At 43.1% G+C, this 21,804-nt stretch overlaps 1 protein-coding gene across 1 annotated transcript in view; it reads left to right on the top strand.

The window, feature by feature from the left end:
• The window catches only part of unc5a (unc-5 netrin receptor A), a gene marked incomplete at its 3' end in the record, with an annotated part of 126,189 nt that overhangs the window by 98,061 nt on the left and 6,324 nt on the right, over positions 1–21,804 (top strand). The window contains exons 7-12 of the mRNA XM_083915780.1: positions 745–909; positions 7,961–8,149; positions 9,031–9,330; positions 12,671–12,758; positions 13,254–13,422; positions 15,518–15,751. Of these exons, the coding sequence (XP_083771906.1) occupies positions 745–909; positions 7,961–8,149; positions 9,031–9,330; positions 12,671–12,758; positions 13,254–13,422; positions 15,518–15,751 (1,145 nt within the window). The remainder of the gene's footprint in view (positions 1–744; positions 910–7,960; positions 8,150–9,030; positions 9,331–12,670; positions 12,759–13,253; positions 13,423–15,517; positions 15,752–21,804) is intronic.

Raw genomic sequence — 21,804 nt, forward strand, 5'->3', positions numbered from 1 at the left:
CACATGTATTGTGTGTCTGCAGGTAATGCCCATGTTGCTACAGTAAGAGCTTGTTTGACAAAGAAATCAAACCGAGGCAGATTTGTTGCCTCTCTCAAATGTTCATTTAGTGTAATTTTAAAAACATTACACACACAAAAATATATGTATATTTGACAGTAGACTAGATGGCCAATTTCTCAAGCAAATACAAATTTAGGTTGTTGACAGCTGGATCTACCAGGCCACAGCACCTTCCACAGCCACACCTACGTACCATTGGGGTTTAGCTTTGTTGCATCTGATTTCCATGCTAAAAATAAACAAAGAAAGCAGAATAGAGACAATATGGCTCTCCTCAGCAGTTTTACACGCTTTGGTTTCCCTGTGCAGCTGCTGGATTTGAATGTGTGCAAGTGGATTTGCATGTCTTTATAATGCTTTCCCAACCAGGTTTGCATTTTAGAGCAAGTGGATTTGCACAGGATGGAAACAGAGTTTTCTGCTAGTTGTTCTTATCCCACACGCAAATACACCACTGGTGTTACACCGATGCTGCATCTGAACTTCCCCATGTAGTTTTAACAGTTCACACTGTTTGTAAGAAGAAGTTATAGCTTGTTTTATTGAAACTGTTCAGCATGTTTTCCGATCAATAGTTTTCCTGTGAACTAAGATAAGTGTTTGAAGGGAATCAGTTGGAGTTTTTGATGCTGTGTGTGTGTTTCTGCTCACTCGTGTTTTTTCCATTATGTGTCTTTGCAGTGGATGGAGGCTGGAGCGAGTGGAGCAAGTGGTCGCCATGTGGTGCAGACTGTTCGATGTGGAGGAGCAGGGAGTGCACCCAGCCCTCACCTGGCACCGGGGGCAAAGACTGCCAGGGGCTCGACCTCCAGTCACTCAACTGTACCAGCGAGCAGTGCCCACAGAGTGAGTGCACTAACCGCCCACACGCTGCAAATGGTACTCTCAACTGTTCAACTCAGTGGAACGGTAGAAAGGATTCAGTAGGATGAGGTCTTTTTTAACCACTTTTCTGCAAAAGGGTCAGTGGAATGAAGTTTATTTTTATATGTTTACTTATTATAGCTGAGCTGATGAACATTTGAAATCAATAAATGTGTTCAAAACAACATTTGAGACCTGCAGCCAGAAAATACAAAACAGATCTGATAAAGTAAATAAGCTTGACATCCTTAAGGCCAAAGTAGAAAATGTATTCAAAAATAAAAGTGCTGCCTCCTCTTTTCCTCTCTCCTCTCTCATCTGTCTTCCTGCCTGTGACCCGGAAATTGATCTTAGCACACCATCTTAAAGAATGTCTCAATTCCTAAAATAAATCTCGAGGACAAAGGAGGCTAGCCGGAGGAGCTATGAGTGTGGATGCACAGGTGTACGTGCAGAAGTCCGTTTCGACACCTATGACACAGCTGGAATATGGAAACCATGGCAACTGTGCAACACGTCATATTTATTTGACCTGGCTTTATAATGACAGCTCGAAAGCACAGATGTCACATTTTTTAAAATGCCTGTTACCCTGATTATGAGACTATGGCACACAGAGAGAAGGAGAGGAAAGGAATCAAGGATGTGTAAACTGAGAAATGAGAAGAGGGAAGTCTTGCAACCTTTATCAAATAAAACAAGTAGATCACAGGCAATACATGGAGAACAGGTGTACAGAATTTGCATCAATTAGCCCCTGAACTAAGGCAGGTGGAGAGGATGGGCAGGGAAAGGCTTTTCCCTTCATGGTTTTTGCTTTTGAATACAGTTTCCACTTTGGCATGAGGAGCGCGATTGTCCTCCTCGTCTTTTTATTAGATCAAATAAACATTTTATGCCTCCTTATGGTATCAGCTTCCTGTGATGGATAGAAGGAAAGAAGTCCATTTCATATGAGACTTTTACCGACTGTAGAATTACCTGTAGACCATTACTGGCTCGTCCCCACCTGTGTGACCTTTTTAGACGATCCATTCTAATAAACACCAGTATGACACCCGCTGCTAAGATAATATACAACCTTTTCACCTGCGTTGGTGCTCTGATGCTCTCTGAGCTATTAATAGAGCTGAAAATGAAACCATCTCTCTCCTGATTAAAACCCAACCTGTCAGATAAAGTGGCATTGGTCAGATCGGCTGTGAAAATGCACATGGCCAGTGTGCACGTGTGCTGTGATTTGTGTTTATGTTGAGCCTTTATAAAGCTACAAAGCCAATGTTTATCTCATCTTTTGTGTAAAGCAGCCGGTACTGTGTTCCTACTCCCCATGTCTCATTAATAGGGCATGTGTGTACTGTCAGGATCAGAAACCGCAAACGACAGCAGCTGAGTGGAAAGTGGCACCACAGGGTCCACTGCTGACCGGATGGACATGAAGGGAGAGCTCTGTTGCTCCCTGCAGATATCAAAGACGGAAAGATATTGCAGCTTCCCATCCAGAAATGATGAGTCTCAGGGTGGCGTCTCATGGAGAAAATATTATAAATAGCGCATTCTCTGGCTGATCTGCATGATACACTGTGTTTTAATGGGGACTCGGTTAACACGGGCCAATGAATTAATAAACTGAATTATGTATCTTGCATCGTTTGACGTGATTAGACTGATGCATGGCGAGGGGGAGGGGAGTCGGATAGTGCTACTGTATGTGTGTGTCCTCGTGCGTGCATGTGCGCGTGTCAACTGAATATTGGCTGGTGCAGTGAACCAGGGAGCTCAGTCGGCCCATCATCAAAGGTCAGCAGCTTCTCTCTAGAGAGGCAAGATATATACACAAAGATGCCAGTCATTGTTCCTCTCACACACGCACACACACACACATACACACACACCAAATAACTCGGTATTTACACTGACAGTGCAGAGCGGAGCGCTGGCCTCTGAAGAATGCCTGTCCCAATCTGTTCCCAGCAGATGTGTTTCCATAGACAACGGCTGTGTGAAGTATTATAATAAGCAAAATAGCAAGATGGTTTTGGCTTGTCAGCAACTCCCATACTTCAAGCATGTCTGCAGGCTATTAGCTGAGATGGAAAACTTCCTCCCTGAAACAAAAGACACCCTTCCTTTCTCCAGCGTAATCGAACAATACAACTGCAGAGTGAGACGTAGTTACTCGGCAACAAAAGATGTCCTCTGTCTGAGGACCTCACAAACATCTCTAATCTCCCTCATTAAGCAAGGAATAACATACATTAGATGAGGTTATTGTTTTCAGTATTGCATCTATGAGAACCAATGTGCAGCATCGAGCTTTGTGTTACAGCTCAAAAATAAACAGATCTGACCCAGGCAGGATCATTTTCATAAAGCAAACAAGATACAGCTACACAAAATCTGTGTAGGGAAATAATAAATATGCTGGAAGTGTGCCAGTTCCAAAATGGCAGACAGGTGTTAGAGGGCACAAAAAAGATAGTGGGAAAAATGATAGTGCTCGTATTCTCAGGCACAGGAAATTAGGACAACATAAAAACAATTATTTAGCTTAATGTGTGTAATGACGGTAATTTCCAGCACCATCTTGTTTCGGGGGTGTCACAAATGGTTGTGCGAAAAATCATCAAACTATTAATTTGGTGGTTGTTTTATTCGAGAGCTAATTTGGTGCCAAAGAAGGCAATGTTTTTGTCATGGGTTGGTTTGTCTGAGCGGGGTCACAGGCTGCGTGATAAATGGCTCAACATTTATTTTGGGCCATATTTCACCGGTATCCACTAAGGGATGGGACGACTGTATTGTGGAGATAGTAATGGTCACGTTCACTTTGAGAGTTTTAGTAGCCATATTTCCCTGACCTTAAGAACTCCTGTGTTATTCATCTTCGGGCGAGTGACTAGGATTGGCCATGGGATGAAATATATTCTCAGGTCTCTTGATAAATGCCCAGGGAGGAGGCACAGGAGGCTACAAAGCTTTTATTTATCAATGCGGGAGAGAGAAAGGAGCAGGTAGAGAGAGTTGAGGACTATCGGGTGCAAACATAGTGCTGACTGCCGATGCAGCCAGAGTCCAAACTTCAACAGGATGCTGGTACATCGCCTCAGAGGAGATGAATTATAAGTCCACATAGTGGCCATCTCGAGTCAAGAAACTGATCCCTAACCAGCCAGCCCTGGGGCAAGTCTGAGGAGTTGAACTGAAAGCTCAGAGAGAAGGAAACAAACAGATTGGCCTGGGGTCAACTCTGAAAACAGCTCATCACATCCACAGATTATCCGCAGGCGGGTGTCAATCATGAAGAGAGGTCACACACAAAGAGAATCAGAAGTTCTTTACCAGCAATTACATCAAGTGGAAATGAACGATGGAGCGATGGGTGGTAGCAATGAAAAGAGATAAATTGGTAGAGTGTGTGCGTGGAAAAAAGAGGGAGAGAAGCCACGCTAGAGGGGGACTAAAGTAAAGCCCATCCAATTATAAAGCCTGATTAGTTATGTCAATTAAAGTGTGATGGATGTCCTTTCAATTATTGGTTGGCATCATGAAAATCAATGAGCGGGCGACCAGAAGGAGCTGAGGAGCAGGTTGCTGGTCGGGGTTGTAGTCAGCATTGGGATCGTTTTGCTGTGACACCTGGTGGGTCAGATAAAACTTCACTCAGCGATGCTCCGATAAGCCACCAGAGATTACAGACAGAATAGAGGGAGAGAGGGAGGAAAAAAGAGAGGGGGAGAGTTGTCTGATTGACTGACTTTATTGTCTGGGTGCAAGAATGGTGTGTGGAATAGGAGAGATACTGGATCTTTGCAACTGAGGTTAGCTAGGTGCCTTTGGTTTGCCCTTAGAAAGTAAACAGTGACTGGCCAATCCAAGGCTATGTTTATCCAATCAGCAGAACCCAGTCTGCCTTTCTCCTTGCTGAAGGATGTTGTTTTGTCTTTAGTCAGAGTGCACATCTCTTTGTAGACTCCAGCGCTAGAAGTCCAAATATCACAGTCTCGTCTGGCCTTTGACTCACCAAGACAATTGGATTTGGGAACTTTAATGAGAGGTTTAGCTGAAGTCTCTCTCCCTTTTTTTGTAGCTCATTGTGGACGATGGAAGGTTTAGCCCGACTGCTTACTGTTAAGCACCTCAATGTTTCCCCAAGGAGAGAAAGTCGGAGGAGAGAAACACAAAGACAGGTTAATGGACAGAATGAGCGGTGGAGGAAGGGTGTATGTGTCCTGTAAGACTCTTCATGCCCTGACTACGTTCTGTGCGGATGTACTGTGCATTGTCAAGAACAAGACGCACAATCGCGTGTTTACCTGCAGCCAATCATTCACCATTGATTGCATGTTAAGGGATCTCTGGCATTAAACAGGCCGCCATAGAGCCCGGCTGCATTATAATCCCCCTACTTAAGGTATCAGATTGTACTGAGATAATCACCCATGAAATGGATTCTGGCATTTCTCTTAAAGTCTTGGGTATATCAGGAGGCTTTGTCCAAAGGAATGGGCTTTTCAAGGCAAAAGGAGAAGGCAAGGACAAATGGATGGAAATGGATGAATAGAGATGAGAGCGAGACACAGAGAGAAAGAATAGATTTTTGACCATTTTTCTCTGTTTTTTTTTTTTTTATTCTTCTGTTAGCACTCTGCTAATTTAATTGTGCCATTTCCATATCACAGGTTAACCAACACCAATTAAAACTTGGCAAATAGGTGCCCGCCAAGCAGTAGAATTACACAGTGGTAAAAAAACAAAAAACACCATGACATTAGATATTCAACCAAATATGTCACATCTAATGTTAATCGGGTCAATTTTGACACTAACCTTTTGGACCTGTTATTGCTGCTTACTGCTGAAATGTAAATCGCACATGCTGTCAGTCACAGGCACATGCTGTCTTCCCTGTTAGTCTTTTTTGTCCTTCTTTTGATTCTGATTTTCAGTGTTGTACATTTGCTCTTCTCCTCCTACTTCTGTCCTCCTTTTGTTGTCAACTCACTGCACGCCAGCCTGCAGCACTTTAACCTTTGCCGTTGTTCTCCGTCCCTCAAAGCTGCACTGTTCAATGCGTCCCCTCCTTGACTGTGTTCAGCTGACAGCGCTACGCCCCCGTGGCTCCCGGGGACAATGGCCCTCCACAAAGGCCCAGGGAGCATCCTCCACCTCCGCCACCAAATTCCCCCAGCCAAGGGAGACAGCCGTATCAAATCCCATTCTCCTGCAAAACACACAGTCGCAAAATATATACACACAAATGGATGCACACGTTGATGTTTGTCTGGGCTTAGCTGTCATTTTCATACTGTAGTTTTGGGAGGGAGGGAGGGAGGGAGGGAGGGAGCGAGCGAGAGAGATATAGAGGGAGAGAGAGAGACTTGGATACAGTGAGAGGTGCTAGAATTTCGTAAGCAAATCCTTCATTGTTGCACTGTCTATCTTGGGGGTGTTGTATGCTTGGAGAGGAAGAGACAGGGGGGAGAAAAAACATGTGAGCATAAGATATATATATATAAATATATATCCAGTGCAGAAATAAAGAAATATAATGCCGCAAAACCCTGCAGAACTTAATAACTTAATTTCTTGGTTTCTGTTGTCCACGGGTTGACATTCAAGCCTTAGGCTTTTAAAAAATACTTCAAATCTAGGTGATTCTTTAATATTTGCTTTTGCTAGCTCTCTTAACTCTGCATCAAACAACCAGGGATAAGGTCAATTAGCATTTGGTGACAAGCAAGGAATGTGGAACTCATTACATGATATTAACCAGATTCTCAACTGAGAATTTTCAAACACATTATTTTTCCTGTATACCTGTATTCACCCTTAAAAGCTCCATTTTAGCGCATGTCTCTTTAAACCCGCCTCCTGTTTTCGGATCTTCCACATCTGCACTCTTGATGTCTCTGCACTCTCATAACAGCCGGAGAATGACTGAAATAACACTGTAGCTGCACTTTCTACCTATATATAGTATAGTTATGACATCGTTTAGAGACATAGTTTTTGAATACGGGCTGTGTGCATTTCTCTGTGGATTGAGTGTTTTGATACTTTCACAGGGATCTTTAAAATTAGCTGCTTTTTTATTGTCTGCAACATTTAAGTGTTGAACAAATTAACACATTAATAATTATAATCAGAATCCAAGAGTATATTGTATATTATGCTGAGATGGGTCATTCTGCATAATGAGTAGTTTTGGTACTGATGTGAGTAGCTTTGTACTTTTACTTCAGAAAAATTTAGTTGTAGGGTATATCCAGTGTGTGTATGTACACACACACACACACACACACACACACACACACACACACACACACACACACACACACTGGAGATCAAAATTAGAGGACAAACTATTAATTCTTGATTTATTCTGAAATGCTGTTATTTTATATACTGAGAGAGAGACTCTGCCATGTATGGTAACAATAATTGATATATATATAATGTGTATGTATTTATATGTGTGTATATATATATATATATATATATATATATATATATATATATATATTAGAGATACCGATCCAATCTTATACCTAGGCTGAGCGTATTGGCCGATACCCGATACCGATCCGATCCTACTGTTGAATGAATGAACATATACCTGTCCATGTGAGCGAAGGCATCAGGCTTGACATAAACATTTAGCCTTCTTAAAAAAAGGTAACAAATTAACACATATATAAATGTACTCAATATTATTTATTAACAAATAACAAAGTGTACATTAGCAGCAAAAATAAATAAATTACACTTCCAGGTAAAGTGCACTGCAAACAGATATTTTAAAATTTAATCTGAAACTCTAACCGGTGTTGCAAACAGAATTAAAGTGATTAGATTGCTGTAACTTTATTGCTGTGTATGATATTAATAAAAAAGAAATAACTGGCTCGAAATGCTGGATCGGCCTCATTCATCCGATATCCAATCCAGTTAAATAGTCTATCGGAGCCGATATCCGATCTGGGTACCTGTGATGATTTCTTTTCTACTGTTCTTTTTCCTTCCCTTGCAGCTGTGAGCGGGGCTGAAGACGTAGCGCTCTACGTGGGCATGGTGGCGGTGGCTCTGTGTCTTACTCTGCTGCTCATCGTGGTGGTCCTGGTCTACCGCCGCAAGAAGGAGGACCTGGATGCCGACGTGGCGGACTCCTCCATCCTCACCACTGGCTTCCAGCCCATGGGCATCAAGCCCAGCAAGCCAGGTGTGTGGGCACCGCGGCCACGCAGGCCTCCCCCCCACAGCAGTAGGACACTGTTCTTTGTTCTAACCTCCTCTGTGCGTCCGTCGGTCTGTCCGTCTGCCCTCCATGGCCCATCATGACCCACCGTGCAGCACTCATCTACATGTACCACTGATCCTGTTTGTTTGTGGCTGTGGAGATGGTGTGAATGTGTTTACAGTGTTTTTTATTCTTGTGTGTGTGTGTGTGTGTGTGTGTGTGTGTGTGTGTGTGTGTGTGTGTGTGTGTGTGTGTGTGTGTGTGTGTGTGTGTGTGTGTGTGTGTGTGTGTGTGTGTGTGTGTGTGTGTGTGTGTGTGTGTGTGTGTGTGTGTGTGTGTGTGTGTGTGCGCTTGTGCGCGCTTGTGCGCATTATGTTTTATTATGTTTTCGCCACCACCTCATTGTCAGGAAATGTATCCACTCTGTTTACTGCCTGTGTGTAGCCTCTGAGGTTTACCAGCAGGTAATAGAAATACAACTGTCTGAGTTGGATGAGGATGTGGAACTGGGTTGCAGTGCCTGTGATTCACTGTGAAAAAAGCCTTTATACATTCTGGGTGCTTAGCTGTATCTGAGTTCTGTTTGGAATTGATTGTGCGGTTGCTAAACAGACAGACAGAGAGAGAGAGAGACGGGATTGGAATTGACTGGCTTTGGGTTGAGTTTGTGTATTGTCAAGAGTGTGTGAGTCTTCTGTTTTCGCCACCATGTGTCTTTCCTGTTTGTTTCAGTTTTCGTTGCGTGTTGCGACAGCTTTAGAGAGTGTGAGGTCTATCTCTGTGATGTACAAACCTCCCCTCGCCTGCCACTCATGAAGTTTCACACATTTGCTTTTGTCTGTTTGTCTTTATTATTTAAACAGAGAATTCCCATTTGCTCACCATCCAGCCTGATCTAACCACTACCACCACCAGTTACCAAGGCACCCTACGCTCTCGCCACGATACCACAGGGAAGTTTTCCATGACCAACGGGCCTCTGTTGGACCCGCTCCCCAACGGCTCGCACACTCTGCACAACGGCAAGCTAAACTCAGACCCTTCGGAGTTTGTGAGCCGGCTGTCCACTCAGAGCTACTTTAAAACGCTGCCCCGTGATGTGGCTAACAGCTCCTACGGGACTTTCAACTTCCTGGGAGGGAGGCTGACGATCCCCAGCACAGGTGGGTTCTACGTTTAGGTTCATATAAGGGTGCTCTTACACATGTAGTTCAGTTCCATAGACTATATATAAAGGACGACACATCTCTACCTCCTCCTGCTGTACAAAGTGCAGACAAAATATCCCTGATAAGGATGCCGCCATTTTGTAATTATGGAGCCAGAATCTACGCAGTAGTGATCCCAAGGTGGAACTACGGTATCAATCAACGCTGTCAATCATGACGTTCACGTCGTTTTTATAGCATTAAATACTTTTCAATGTATCAAAACAGTAACGTTGTCCACACTTGATAGTTTGGAAAGTATCAAAGCTCTAAGAAAAAGAATATCTACAATCAGATTTTCAACTCAAGGCTGCACAGGTGAAACTGTGTGAAAGAATATAAATGTGTGTGTTGGTGTGTGCTCTCTAACTTTCTGAACCAGCTCTGTGTGCAGGGTGTTAAGGAAAAAAGAAAAAAAGATCAGATTTTGTGTGCCATGGACCGCTTTTTTCTTTTCTGCGTGTTTTTGGTGATGTCATCCTGCGTCATAATGGACTGATGTGGGAAAATCACAAGACAGCAAGTCACGCAGCACATAGATGCTTCTCTGGGGTTCACTGATAAATAATACATTATGAGCATTATTAGTCATGACTGCAACTTGCACTCGTATATTTACAAGAGACAAATTGTGACAGATTATTGGAAACCAGTGTTACACAAATGAGAAATATGAAGTACAAATCTGTATTCCAAAATAGTTTCCCCCTTTTTTGGTTTTAAACAAAGAAACAAAACAACTTCCCCACTCATCCCAAAATCTCACAAGAAGACAGAGAAGAAACACACATACAAAAAAGTAAATAACATAAAGTGGTCCCTTATTTTTAATGAGGAGCTGCTAGAATACACCACATGCCTCAGTTTAAACTCCTTTTCACTCTCTCTCCCTTGTATAAATGAGCTACACATTGGTCTTTAACAGATTTCAAAGCAGTAGATGAGCTTTCGAAATGACATCACATATACAATCACATATATACTGTACTGTGGAGACAAGACTCTTTTTGGCCCTGTTTCACGAGATATGAGTTATAGTTGCAATTTTCAACTAATAACTACTCAACTAACAAAAAAAGTGCAGCATCAACAGTTGTCCCCTATTGATGCTGGATGACAGTCCCCAGAACTGTCCAGCCGATTTCAAGTTACCTGCCAGTCCATAAGTCTTCATGTTTACAGCTCTTGGTTTATTTGTAATAAGTCAGTGTGAGCAGGTAACAGACCACAACTTTTTTTTCTACTCCCGGACCAGTTTGCTGTTTCCGACTGTAAGTTGTAAATGTGATTTATGAAAACTCTAAGATGAGAAGGCATTGAATAAAAACCAAATCTGATACTGGAGTTGGGCAATAAAGGCAGAGCAGTTTAACTCAGGTATTGTTTCAGTAAACACGGCATTGTAGGTCTGCGTTGTGTGAGGACAGGGAGATTTCGGTAATCCTCTATAGGATGTTCTGCCACTGTACCTCAAACAAACAAACAAACAAACAAACAAACAAGCAAGCAAGCAGAGTTCAATCTAAACAATGTAACATCTGCTACTAAATGTAGAAATACAATTTGAACCAGTCTATGGTGGGAACAAGTCTGTTTTTATTTGCATTGGATTTTATACATCGCCATCGCTTTTACATAAAAAGGAACCTTTTACAGAAACTTTGTTACATCTGCATTTATACCACACAATGCCTCTGACTGGAAATTAACACAGAGAAGGTATCAGTCCCATCGACCAGCGTCTCACTGTATGGAAACTCACCCAGACCATTCAGCCTTTAAATTTCATGCATGTGGGTCATACAAAACAGCTCAGTACACAGGCTATATATCTCTCTGTGATACACATTAGTTTAAAACTGTTATAAGATGAGACACCAAAAATGCTCATGAAAGGTTCACTTGCTTATTTAAAAAGCAGCTAATCCAAAAGCCATACCAAAAGTAGCAAGGCCTTTACAATCTAGACGCTCAGGGTCGAGTTAAATACAATGTCAGTAACCTACATCTACACTGCAATAATGGTTGCAATGTTCAGTGCAGTGATGAGCTCACTATAAGGTAAAGAGTGGGCACCAAACACTGTACTCTGAAAGATTCCTGGAATAAAGCCTTGAACAAATTATTCCAATTAGGCTCTCGCTTATGACATAGCTGGTTAAACTTGTAGCTGACCACAAGTGTCAGTTGTGTGCTACGTGCACAAAAGAGGACTAGAGCTAGTCCATTAAAGATTAGTCTCATAAAATATATAAAAAGCCCACCATCATTAGTGCCTATTTTGCTTTCCCTCTTCACATTAGCTGAGTACAGAGCTTATATAATTATACTGGAAGACAGTTTTCACTTGGCTCATTGTAGGCTGTCCAGATTAGCCGATGACGGTGCCAGTAAGCCAGTATCTTGTGGGAGAAAAGGTCTTTTCTTCTTGTGTTTTTCTTGCCATCACACACTCTCTCTCTCTCTCTCTCTCTCTCTCTCTCTCTCTCTCTCTCTCTCTCTCTCTCGCTCTCACTCTCTCTTCCGCTCTCTTACAGATATTTTATGCATGGATTAACTCAAAGCCTTGTAGACTATGCCACGCATTGGCACCCGTCTTCTCATTGGGACACAGAAAACAAAAAAATCATCTCTTTCATCCAGTCAGATGAGATATGCTGTCATTTAGCACTGTTTCAGAGCGAAGCCCGTTTATAAGTTAGACAAAGCTGTAAGCATCCAGGCACCTTGGCCTTTTTCATGCTGATATTTTTATGGTAAACAGGCCCAGTTTACAATATGAAGACTGTACAGATTGTTTCATAGAGTCACTGTTTGTACCACATTTTTAATAGGATTCTAAGTGGATGATTTTGGCACTAGAACACAACACCAATGCCTCAACACCTAAACTACCTCAATAGCTCTCTCTATTCTCCAAGGTGCATTCCCACACTCTCCTGGGGAAGTGTAATTCTCCTGGAGTAGTCCGTTCCATGGTCTCAATTATCTACTTGGTGGCAGACGGAGGACATTTAAACTGCGATGCAGTGTGTGCTTTTGTCTCAGCTAATTGTTGACCGTGGGGACGCGTGCCGCCTCGGCTGCCCGTGCAGAGATTTGCATCGACAGCACCTGGCGGAGGCTGCCTCTGACCTTCACAATAGAATTGTTTTTTGTTTCTGCAGCCATACAGTTTTGTTGAGTGGGCTGGCTTCCTTTGTGAGATGACAAAAGCGTTGTTCAGTCAGAACAAATGAGCCTGTCCCCCTCTTCCTTATCCCCCCCTCTCTCCCTTTGTTGTTATTTGCATTAGGAATCAGTCTGCTCATTCCTCCCGAGGCCATCCCCAGAGGAAAGATCTATGAGATTTATCTCACTGTTCAGCGGAAGGAAGATTTAAGGTGGGTCTTTTTAACACTGCCTAACTGGCAGTCTTCCCTGGATGCCACTAGGCTGTTTGTTTTGATGCTCTACTGTTCCATTAGGAAAGGCTTAAGAGGCTGGGCCAGTACTGTGGAGGAGGGATGTAAATAAATAACATAGCCTTTTACCAGGGTGTGCACTATTTAAGTTAAATGAATTGTTCGGGAAAACCCTGTTTATCTGCTTGCATTCAGTCTCAGATGGCACAGTCATTGTAGCATGCTGTGATCGGGTTATGTTATCACTAAGTCATCACAAGTGGGTCCAGCTAGTCAGCGAATCCAGCAGTCTTTTATTATTTTCTCTAGATAGATAATTTGCACATGTGACACTATCACATACTGCTTACAAGAGACCTGTAAATTCTCTCTAACAACTTTAAGAGTAAAAGCATTTCATCTGGAGTCATCCCCCCCCCCCCCCCCCCCTCTCTCTCTCTCTCTCTCTCTCTCTCTCTCTTCTCCCTGGTGTAGGTTACCCCTGGCCGGCTGCCAGACCCTGCTCAGCCCCGTCGTGAGTTGTGGCCCTCCAGGGGTGGTCCTGAGCCGGCCAGTTATCCTCAGCATGGACCACTGCTCTGACGCATGCCTTGATAACTGGGCCGTCCGTCTCAAGAAGCAGAACTATGAAGGCACTTGGGAGGTGAGACAGCACTATAACTCCAGAACATATCCTCCATTGAAAGACAAAGTTGCCGCCCAGTGAATTTGTTCAGTTTGGCTGAACTCACTGAGAGCCTTCCTTGAAATAAAGTAGAAACCTGCTCAGCAGCGACTTGAAACTGGCAGTGGAAAGCACTCTGGCCCTGCACTCATCCACTCAATGGTGTTTAAATTATATTGACCATCAGGTATTTTCACATTGGGCTGGAACAAAAGGCTGGAAACAGGCTCTCTCAAGCTCAAGAGTTGCTAGGCAACATGTTTCTCAAAACAGAAATTCTCTAAGCAAATTACTGATCCTCAAAGTACTCCCCTGAGTGCTCCTTGACCATTTTTGACCGCTGCTTCCAATTACAGAGCTCCCTCCCCGTTTTTCTATCCATGAAATTTGAAAGTAACCAGAACTGCCAAACTCCAAAAGGATAGAGTTGGGTAGAAGTCTATATACATACACACACACACACACACGCATGCACATACGCCTGTGCAAACAAATGTGGTGTGAGGCAGTATACACATCACAATCCAGAGAGATTGGAAAGGGTGCTGGTGGACTTTGGAGTGTTAGTAGGTCTTCTTTCATGTTCGATATTGTGCATAAATTATTCAGCCTCCCCGTGTGTGGCAGTGGTGGGGTGTCTGTGGGATGGATTGGCCTGTCTGAGGCAGAGGTTAGAACAGCACTTTTAATCATCGGCTGGACCAAATATAGCCCAACAGCGTGTCCACCAGCCAGGTGGACAAGACAATGAGAGTGGAAGCAACCACAGAGAGTGTGAAGAGAAGGAAAATGAAAGAAAGGAGATTAAGAGGAAAAGGCAATCTGGACAAGCAAGTAATGTAGATGTAGAGGAATTATTAGAAAAAGTATGAGAAATACAGCCCAGGAAAGAAGAGAGACATAAAGAGATGGTGAAAATGGACATGCAGAGGGAGAAATGAATTGCTTATAAAAATGAGTGCTCAGTGGCGTAATCGAGCCACAGCACTTTCTACTCCACTTGGAAGAAATATTAAGATGAAGAAAAAGTGAGACTCCATTGTGGTTGCATAGCAAATGAATTGTGTCAATACTAATTCTATTGATGTAGATGGTGTCTGGTTGAATCGATCCTAGAGGGCTTTGCTGGGCATTTGGCAGGAAGAATGCTCTCTTCAGCTTGATTGGGTAATAAGAAGAGTCAGTCAACTGGCATGATGGGATTTTAGAGAAAATGTTGTCACCTTGGGTCCAATTTGTCCCCATCAAATTAGCCTAGATAGTAGTGGAATGATCTCATAAAACTATCCCACGCTGTGATGGGATGGGATGTTTTCGCAAGTCTGTCATCTTTATTAGAGATGCAGTTGTGTTACGGCACTTCAGCTCAGTAACAAAGCAAGAAAAATGCAAGATGTTGCTTCTCTGACATGTTTAAATATATCTTTATGTTTTCGTCTTGGCTAATTAAAGTACCAATTAATTATTGTACTACCTGTTGGCATTTTTTAACACTTTTTTTCCCACCAGGCCAAACTGTTGTTTTGAAGAGAAATTGGCAAGTTGTTTTCGCCTTCCTTGACAAATCTCAAAGGCTGAAGGAAATGCCGGAAATCCCAACAATCCAATATTTACTGCACCTCTGCAGTTTTTCCTTTCTTCAGCACCATCTGTTCTTGCCAGGAATCTATTCGAGTCTCCTTTCATGTCAATTGAGTACCTCGTTCATGCATTATTAAGTAAATTGATGGTGTTCTATAGGTTGTGTGTCTTTTTATGATGGAATGTGTGTCTTCATGTCAGTATGGCGTACGTTTACTGCTGTGAAAAGGGAATTTGAAGCAAGAAGAAAGTATTTTTCTGTTATAAAGACCTTTGGCCTGAATGTTACTTTGTCACACTGCAGGAGGGACAGAGTTTGGGGCCTTGCTATTGCGCCAAACTACTTTCCTAACAACACCTTTACAAATTCACACCCACACATACAGACATCAGGCACACAGGCAAACACATTACCTTTCCCTCCTACAGCAATTGGGTACTTGACCTTTCAACCAAACCTTGTTTTTTTTTCTCTTCCTCTCGCCTCCTCCAGGACGTCCTGCTGATGGGGGAGGAGCTTGTGTCTGAGCCCTATTACTGCCAGTTAGAGGCCGAGACGTGCCGGCTTTTTTCGGAGCAGCTGGGCACTCTCGCCCTGGTGGGAGAGTCCCTGCACATGGGGGCTGCCAAGCGCCTGAGGCTGGTGCTCTTCTCCGACACGTTCTGCTCCACGCTGGAATACAACATCAGGGTCTATTGCATGGACGACACACAAGACGTCTTCAAGGTAAATTGTGACAAATGTAGTGCTGCCTCTTATTCTTATTGGCTGGTAGTTTCTTAGCCTGTGATTGCAGGCGGTTGAGCAGTTTTTGAGTGATAGGTAGACTATTATGTCTAATAGCATTGTCTGTCACATTGGAAGGTTAGTAGAAATCAGCACAGGCATGTAAGAGTTAGGCGTTGCCATGGTAAATTGAACAATATTGCAGGCCTGATTACACCATGTGCAGTTCAAGGGTGTGTGATTTGTGGCACTGATGTTCGCCCCCTGAGTCTGTTGAAATAATGCATATATCCAGGTTTAGCATGGTATACAATACAGTGCAATCTTTGAGGTGTGTTTGTGTGCATGCCTAATGTTTAATTCCTTCCATGCTGTGAGGGTTCCGCTTGGCTGCTGAGGGCCAAGAAGTTTCCCATCACTTTGTTCAACAGCATATTCGCTTTCTCTTTTCTGCTCTCCACACGGACAGAGTATAATCAAGCACTAATGCCTTCCTCCCTCCCCCGAGGACTGCCTCTGAGTAGCCTGTTAAGATTTCATTTGCATGGTTAATTAGTAAATTAAAAGGAGAGCCTGCCCCAATCTCTTGCTCTTTACTCTCTGCACCTCTCTTTCCCTCTCCAAGCTGTTCCATTCCGTCCGACACCACCCACAGCCGCAAGAGCCACTTCCCACTCTAGTCCACTTTTGTCAGGTGTAATGGCTGACCTCCTTGCGGAGAGGTTGGCCACCGGCACAATCGATGGATGGCTATGGGACATAAACAATGGGAGGCGGTGGGGGCTTGTGCTGAAATTAGCACTCTCTCATTCAGGGAGCTGAAGATGAGAGGAGAACGTTGCACAAACCTCCTACATCTGTCTTTTTGTGGCTCAATTCTGCTCCTGCTGCTATCTTTCTCTGTTTCTGACAGCTATTGCATGATAGCAGGTGCGCTCAGGGAAATGGCTGGCTGACATTCAACTGTTTTTATGTAGAAATAAATGTAAAATGTAGCATACAGGAGGTAGAGCCTGTGCATCTGATGCAGCTCTGAGGAGGCTTTTTTTGCAGAGGGATATCAACCCTTCTTGTTTACATGTCATCGAAGTATTTGTAATGATAGTTGTCTTTATACATTCAGATCATCGGGTTACCCAGTGGTGTTTTGCTGCAGTGTGACTGTTGAAATGACCTTGTGTGTCCTGCGTTGGATGCAGGAAGGCTGCTGGTGCACAAAAACTCTTTCTGTGTGTGTGTCTTTCTCTCCCTCCCTCTGGCTAGCTCTTGTTCTGCTATTCTCCCGATCTCTTAGCCAGGAAAAGGACATCTGAGCTTGTTGACTCCAGCACTTGTGCTGCCATACTCTGTGGCTCCCTCGACGCCCTTGAGTGCATTAACTCCCTGTTTCTCACACAACCTGGTCGTGTGGTAAGCCATGGCGTCTCCCGGGTTTTGTAGTTTTTAGTGAGTGATTTAGAATTTGGCCCACACTGTTTAGTAATCTCAACTTCACACTGCTCTTGGTGCTATTATGGAGGGAGCAGTTCATTTAGCAAGTACATTAACCACTTTGAGTGGAGATTAAACTTCCCTGGAGAGGTTCTGCCTAATCACTAATCACTATCTTTAAAATGCACCATTTATGATAAGACTTTCACTATGGCTACCATTAGAGTTAATTGTAGTGTGCAACTGTGGTGGAGTAGCAGTAGGTGGTACAGAGAAGTGACACAGTAGTGTGTTTTATGTTTCTGTTGATGTACAGTACACCTTCAGCACATGTGAATTTTATGACAGCATTTGCAGCCTGCTAAGGCTCTGCGCCTCGTTTCTTCAAGACAAAAAAGTCGACTTTCCATGCATTAAACAGGCTGTACTTTTGATGGGAGATGAAAGAGCGGCACAAAAAAAGGCATTCCTCTCTCTTTTCTGTAAGCTGTTCAGTGGCAGGAAGGACTGTAGACATCAAAATGGATACTGAGGTTTTCTCTCCAGTCCCCTGGCTGGCTGTCAGTCTTCTCTGACAAGCCTCCATCAGCTAGAATGACATGTACGCACACCCACAAACAGATGCACACATGCATGCACGCTACACTTATACACACTGTACCATGCAATCTCTTATCTCCCAATAACAGCAGATTAGAACCAATGTTATTGTCTTTGATCCTCAGTGTGCAGGGCTCTGGGGAAACAGTGACATTTCCGTCTGATGCTTGCCGTATGTTAGCAGGGCTCTGCCGGGACCAATTAAGTTAATATTTAATGTGTGTCCCACTCTTGATGGGCCCAGCCAAGGCTGGCGCAGCAGCAGAGGAGACATGATCAGCGTTTGGTAGCGCCCTCACTGTGCACTCGGTTGTTCCCAGCTAGACCTGTGGGAGAGCTTCACTGATGTTCTGCCATCCCACAACTGAAACACCTGCAGTGAACCAAGCCTCCGACTCAGTACAGAGATACACTGAACACCATCATCTAATTAAACTGGAAGTGTGCCGACCAAGGTGTCTTTTAAGGGTTTAGGTTATGGTGCAGCTAGTTAGCATAGTCCATGCCTGAATAGTGGGTATATAATAAAATGTCCTGGTGTTTATTAATAACCAAATGTTCTTTCTGCATACCCACCACTTTGTTTTGTAAGGTCTGTGTTGTTAAAAAAAAACATGTAGAATGATCTATAAACAGCCCACTTTCTGTCAGATTTACTTTTTACAGAGGTTGAAGCACCAGTCAGTTTTTCTATATTAAGTTTGGACTTTTTGAGGGACAACCATAAATACTAATCCATTAGATTTTGCAATGCGTATCTGGATATTGTTTTGCCGTGTGAGTGACGTGGCACTGTTGAGCCTCCACTTTGGTTCAGGCTGAAATATCTCAACAACTATTGGATAGATTGCCATGACCTTTTGTACAGACATTCATATCCCCAGAGGATGAATCCGTCTGACTTTTGTGATCCCCTGACTTTTCCTCTAATGTCATAAAAACAAATGTCATTCCCATCATTCTCAGCTTTGCTTTAGTGTTAATTAGTCAATATTAGCATGCTAACACGCTAATCTGGTCTGCAATGTCAAAAGGATCAATATCTGGCGCACAATCACAGAACATGGGATGATTGATTGGTTTCACAGAGGCGTCTGCAGTCTGCCCCGGGTCTGAATATATTTTATAGACAAATAAAAACATGTACATTGGTCCTCATCTATTTAAGCATGCCCAAAAAAGTTCTGTCAGGCTGAGATCTCCCAAAGCCTACCTGAGCGCCATCCTTTTATTTCTAGCGCCGTAACCCTCCAACATCACAACTCAAGTTACATTGACGTGTGTGACACCCCAAAGCTCGGAGACATGTCTCAGAAATAAGCCCTACTGACATCAGCATGATGTTAGCATTTAGCTCAAATCACTGCTGTGCCTAAGTGTAATCTCACCAAGTAGCTAGCATGGCTGTTAACTCCCTAATCAACATAATTTGAGTGATATTTAACAGCCGTTAAAATTTTCCAAACAGTAAAAAAATGTCAGAGTTAACTACCTTAGTACTCCCAGTATTGTATTTCAGACTACAAAATTTACGCTTTTATCAATATTCATGTAATGAGGCCGATACATTCAGTTTTTTTGTCTTGACTGTAAAAATCTAGTGAAATGGGTGTTTAATTGATGTCCAACTGGTTAAACTGTGGCTCCTGAAGTCTTTTATACAGTGTTTGACCTCAAGCTATTATTCTTATTTGCGTATAAAAGGGCTCATAAACAGTTTATGTGCTCCCCACTATGACGTTTTCTTCCTGAGCTCCTGAGCAGCAACCTACTTTTGAGCAGAAGCTGTTGGCATTCATGTATCAGAGGAGAGAAAACGGCATGTTTAGAGTGTAATACAAGCAGTTTTTCTGATCCCTCCGTCAGAATAGTTACTGGCATGGAATTCTAGGAAAAAAGCAGAAGAGCATAGCCCAGTAATTGCTGGCATTAAGTTAAACAAGACAGTCAGCTTTATCACTGAGCCCAGCAGAGAAATTGTTTCCATATTATATTTCTGTGTCCCTGTGTGCTGTTTTTTCCCCCGCCCTGCTCTGTGATTTATCAGGCAGAATGTGCATCTTTTCCCGAGCATACACAGTCCTCATTTATAACTGAGCAGACAAGTCCCTTCTATTTGTAGTTATTAATCAGAGTTGACTGTAGCGGGCACGGCCACTGGAGCTCAGACTGATAGACTCTCAGTCAGAGAGGAAAAGCCTGTCACATCCTGCTGACAAATACACAGATTTATGGAGCCCACATAGCCAGGCTACTCTCTATAAACAAATGCATTACAAACAAATGCTCCCGAAAAGAGCAGCTCTGAAAATGGATCGTCCCTATGAATGCACATTTTTAAACACATGACACGACAGTGCTAAGAGTGGAGGGGCGAGGATGAGTTTATGAGGATATTAAAGGCTGTGCATCTCTATGTTTCAGATGACACGTAGCTGGACTATATAACTGATCAAACGGTAGCTATAATCCCCATCAGAGCTAGTTAACTTAATCGGTTTATTACACACCAATCCAGAACTATAGACGACCACATGTAGTAGCTTGACCTTGCTGCGAGGAAAGCAGAGTATTTTAATCTGCAGCTTTGAACCAGTCCAGTTCAATTTTTATATATATATATATATATATATATATATATATATATATATATATATATATATATACTGTGTAGGCCTCTGTTAATACATGATTTGTTTAGACTGTTTTTTTCTGACGTCCGAGGGCTGGCTGTTTTTGTTGCAAGAGAGAGTTTGGTGCAGCCACTAACCTCTTTCTGTCAGCACCAGCCCGAATAGATTAGCTGTATGAGTGTCTCTTGTTTCCCAGTGGAGCCCAGCCCCAGTCCATCACAGTCCCAGCTCTGGTCCAAGCCTGAGAGGATGAGGGGACGGGTGAGGAGATGAGTGAGGGTGGGAAAGGGGGTTGAAGTCTTAGAAAAACTGTGGCCATGATTGCAGTAATCCTGTTATCTCTCCTGCTAAAGCTGGCCACTCTAGTGACCTGGAGACACAAATGTTAAGCCGCCTCTGTCTCTCCCCTCTCTTGCTCCTACTCTTTTCACTCCTCCCTGCTCTATCTCACTCTCTTTAGCCAGCCTCATTGAATGTCAGGGGGTGGTCTTGGCTCTGCCCGACTCTAAATTCACAGTCTTCACACACACCACAGGCTATCTCAAATTCCACCAGAACAAAAGGGGTTTTTCTCCTGCAGTACTTGAACTTCTCGCCCATCTCATGCATCTTAATGTTTCCACAGTTGTACGGGGTTAGGGTGTCTGAAGAGAAACTGCTCCCCTTATCTTCACTGACTGGAAACACAATTTAGCTCCAAGTTGATGATTAATATGGGATTTGATAAACTAATTCAGAACCTCACATTGTTTTCCCCCAGAAAGAGTAAATAATATGGTTACATTTTAAATTTCATCTATTAGCTCGCTCATGCTGTCATTTGTTAACAGGATAATGGGGCATAAAGAGGGCCATTATTTTTTCAGTCCAGAACATATGCTGAAACCCGGCACAAAACACTCTAATACAGACACTCGCAGGCACTCAGGCTCACATTAACAATATACAAGCTAGAAAGTTTCATTTGAAAGCAAGGACAATGTCCACAATTCAAAGGAGGAAGTATATCAACCCACGTTGTGTATTTTCCCTCAGTAAACTCAGTGTCAACATCAGGTAGCAGGAGTGCCATGCCCTAGACCCTGTTTGATTGTAATCCTGCCTTAATAAAGCCTTAAACCTGACAAACTGCTAGACAGACCGGTTAGTATTCATTCTAGTAGCAGTATGTTGATAATACGATAATTGTCATTCTGCATGCTTTCTCTCACTAGCAGACCTAAAGATCTGCTGCTATAGGTCAAAGACCTGATCAAAGTCCATCAGCCCCAATTTGCAATGCTAATTGCCCCCAACAAATAATTGTGCTTAAGAACTGTGTTAAATGAACCTCTCTGAGAGCCCTCAGAATGTGCCTTTTGTGTGCGTAAGAGACATAATAGCAGAGGG

This window comes from Echiichthys vipera, assembly GCF_963691815.1.
Source record: "Echiichthys vipera genome assembly, chromosome: 6".
Classification (NCBI taxonomy): Eukaryota; Metazoa; Chordata; class Actinopteri; order Perciformes; family Trachinidae; genus Echiichthys; species Echiichthys vipera.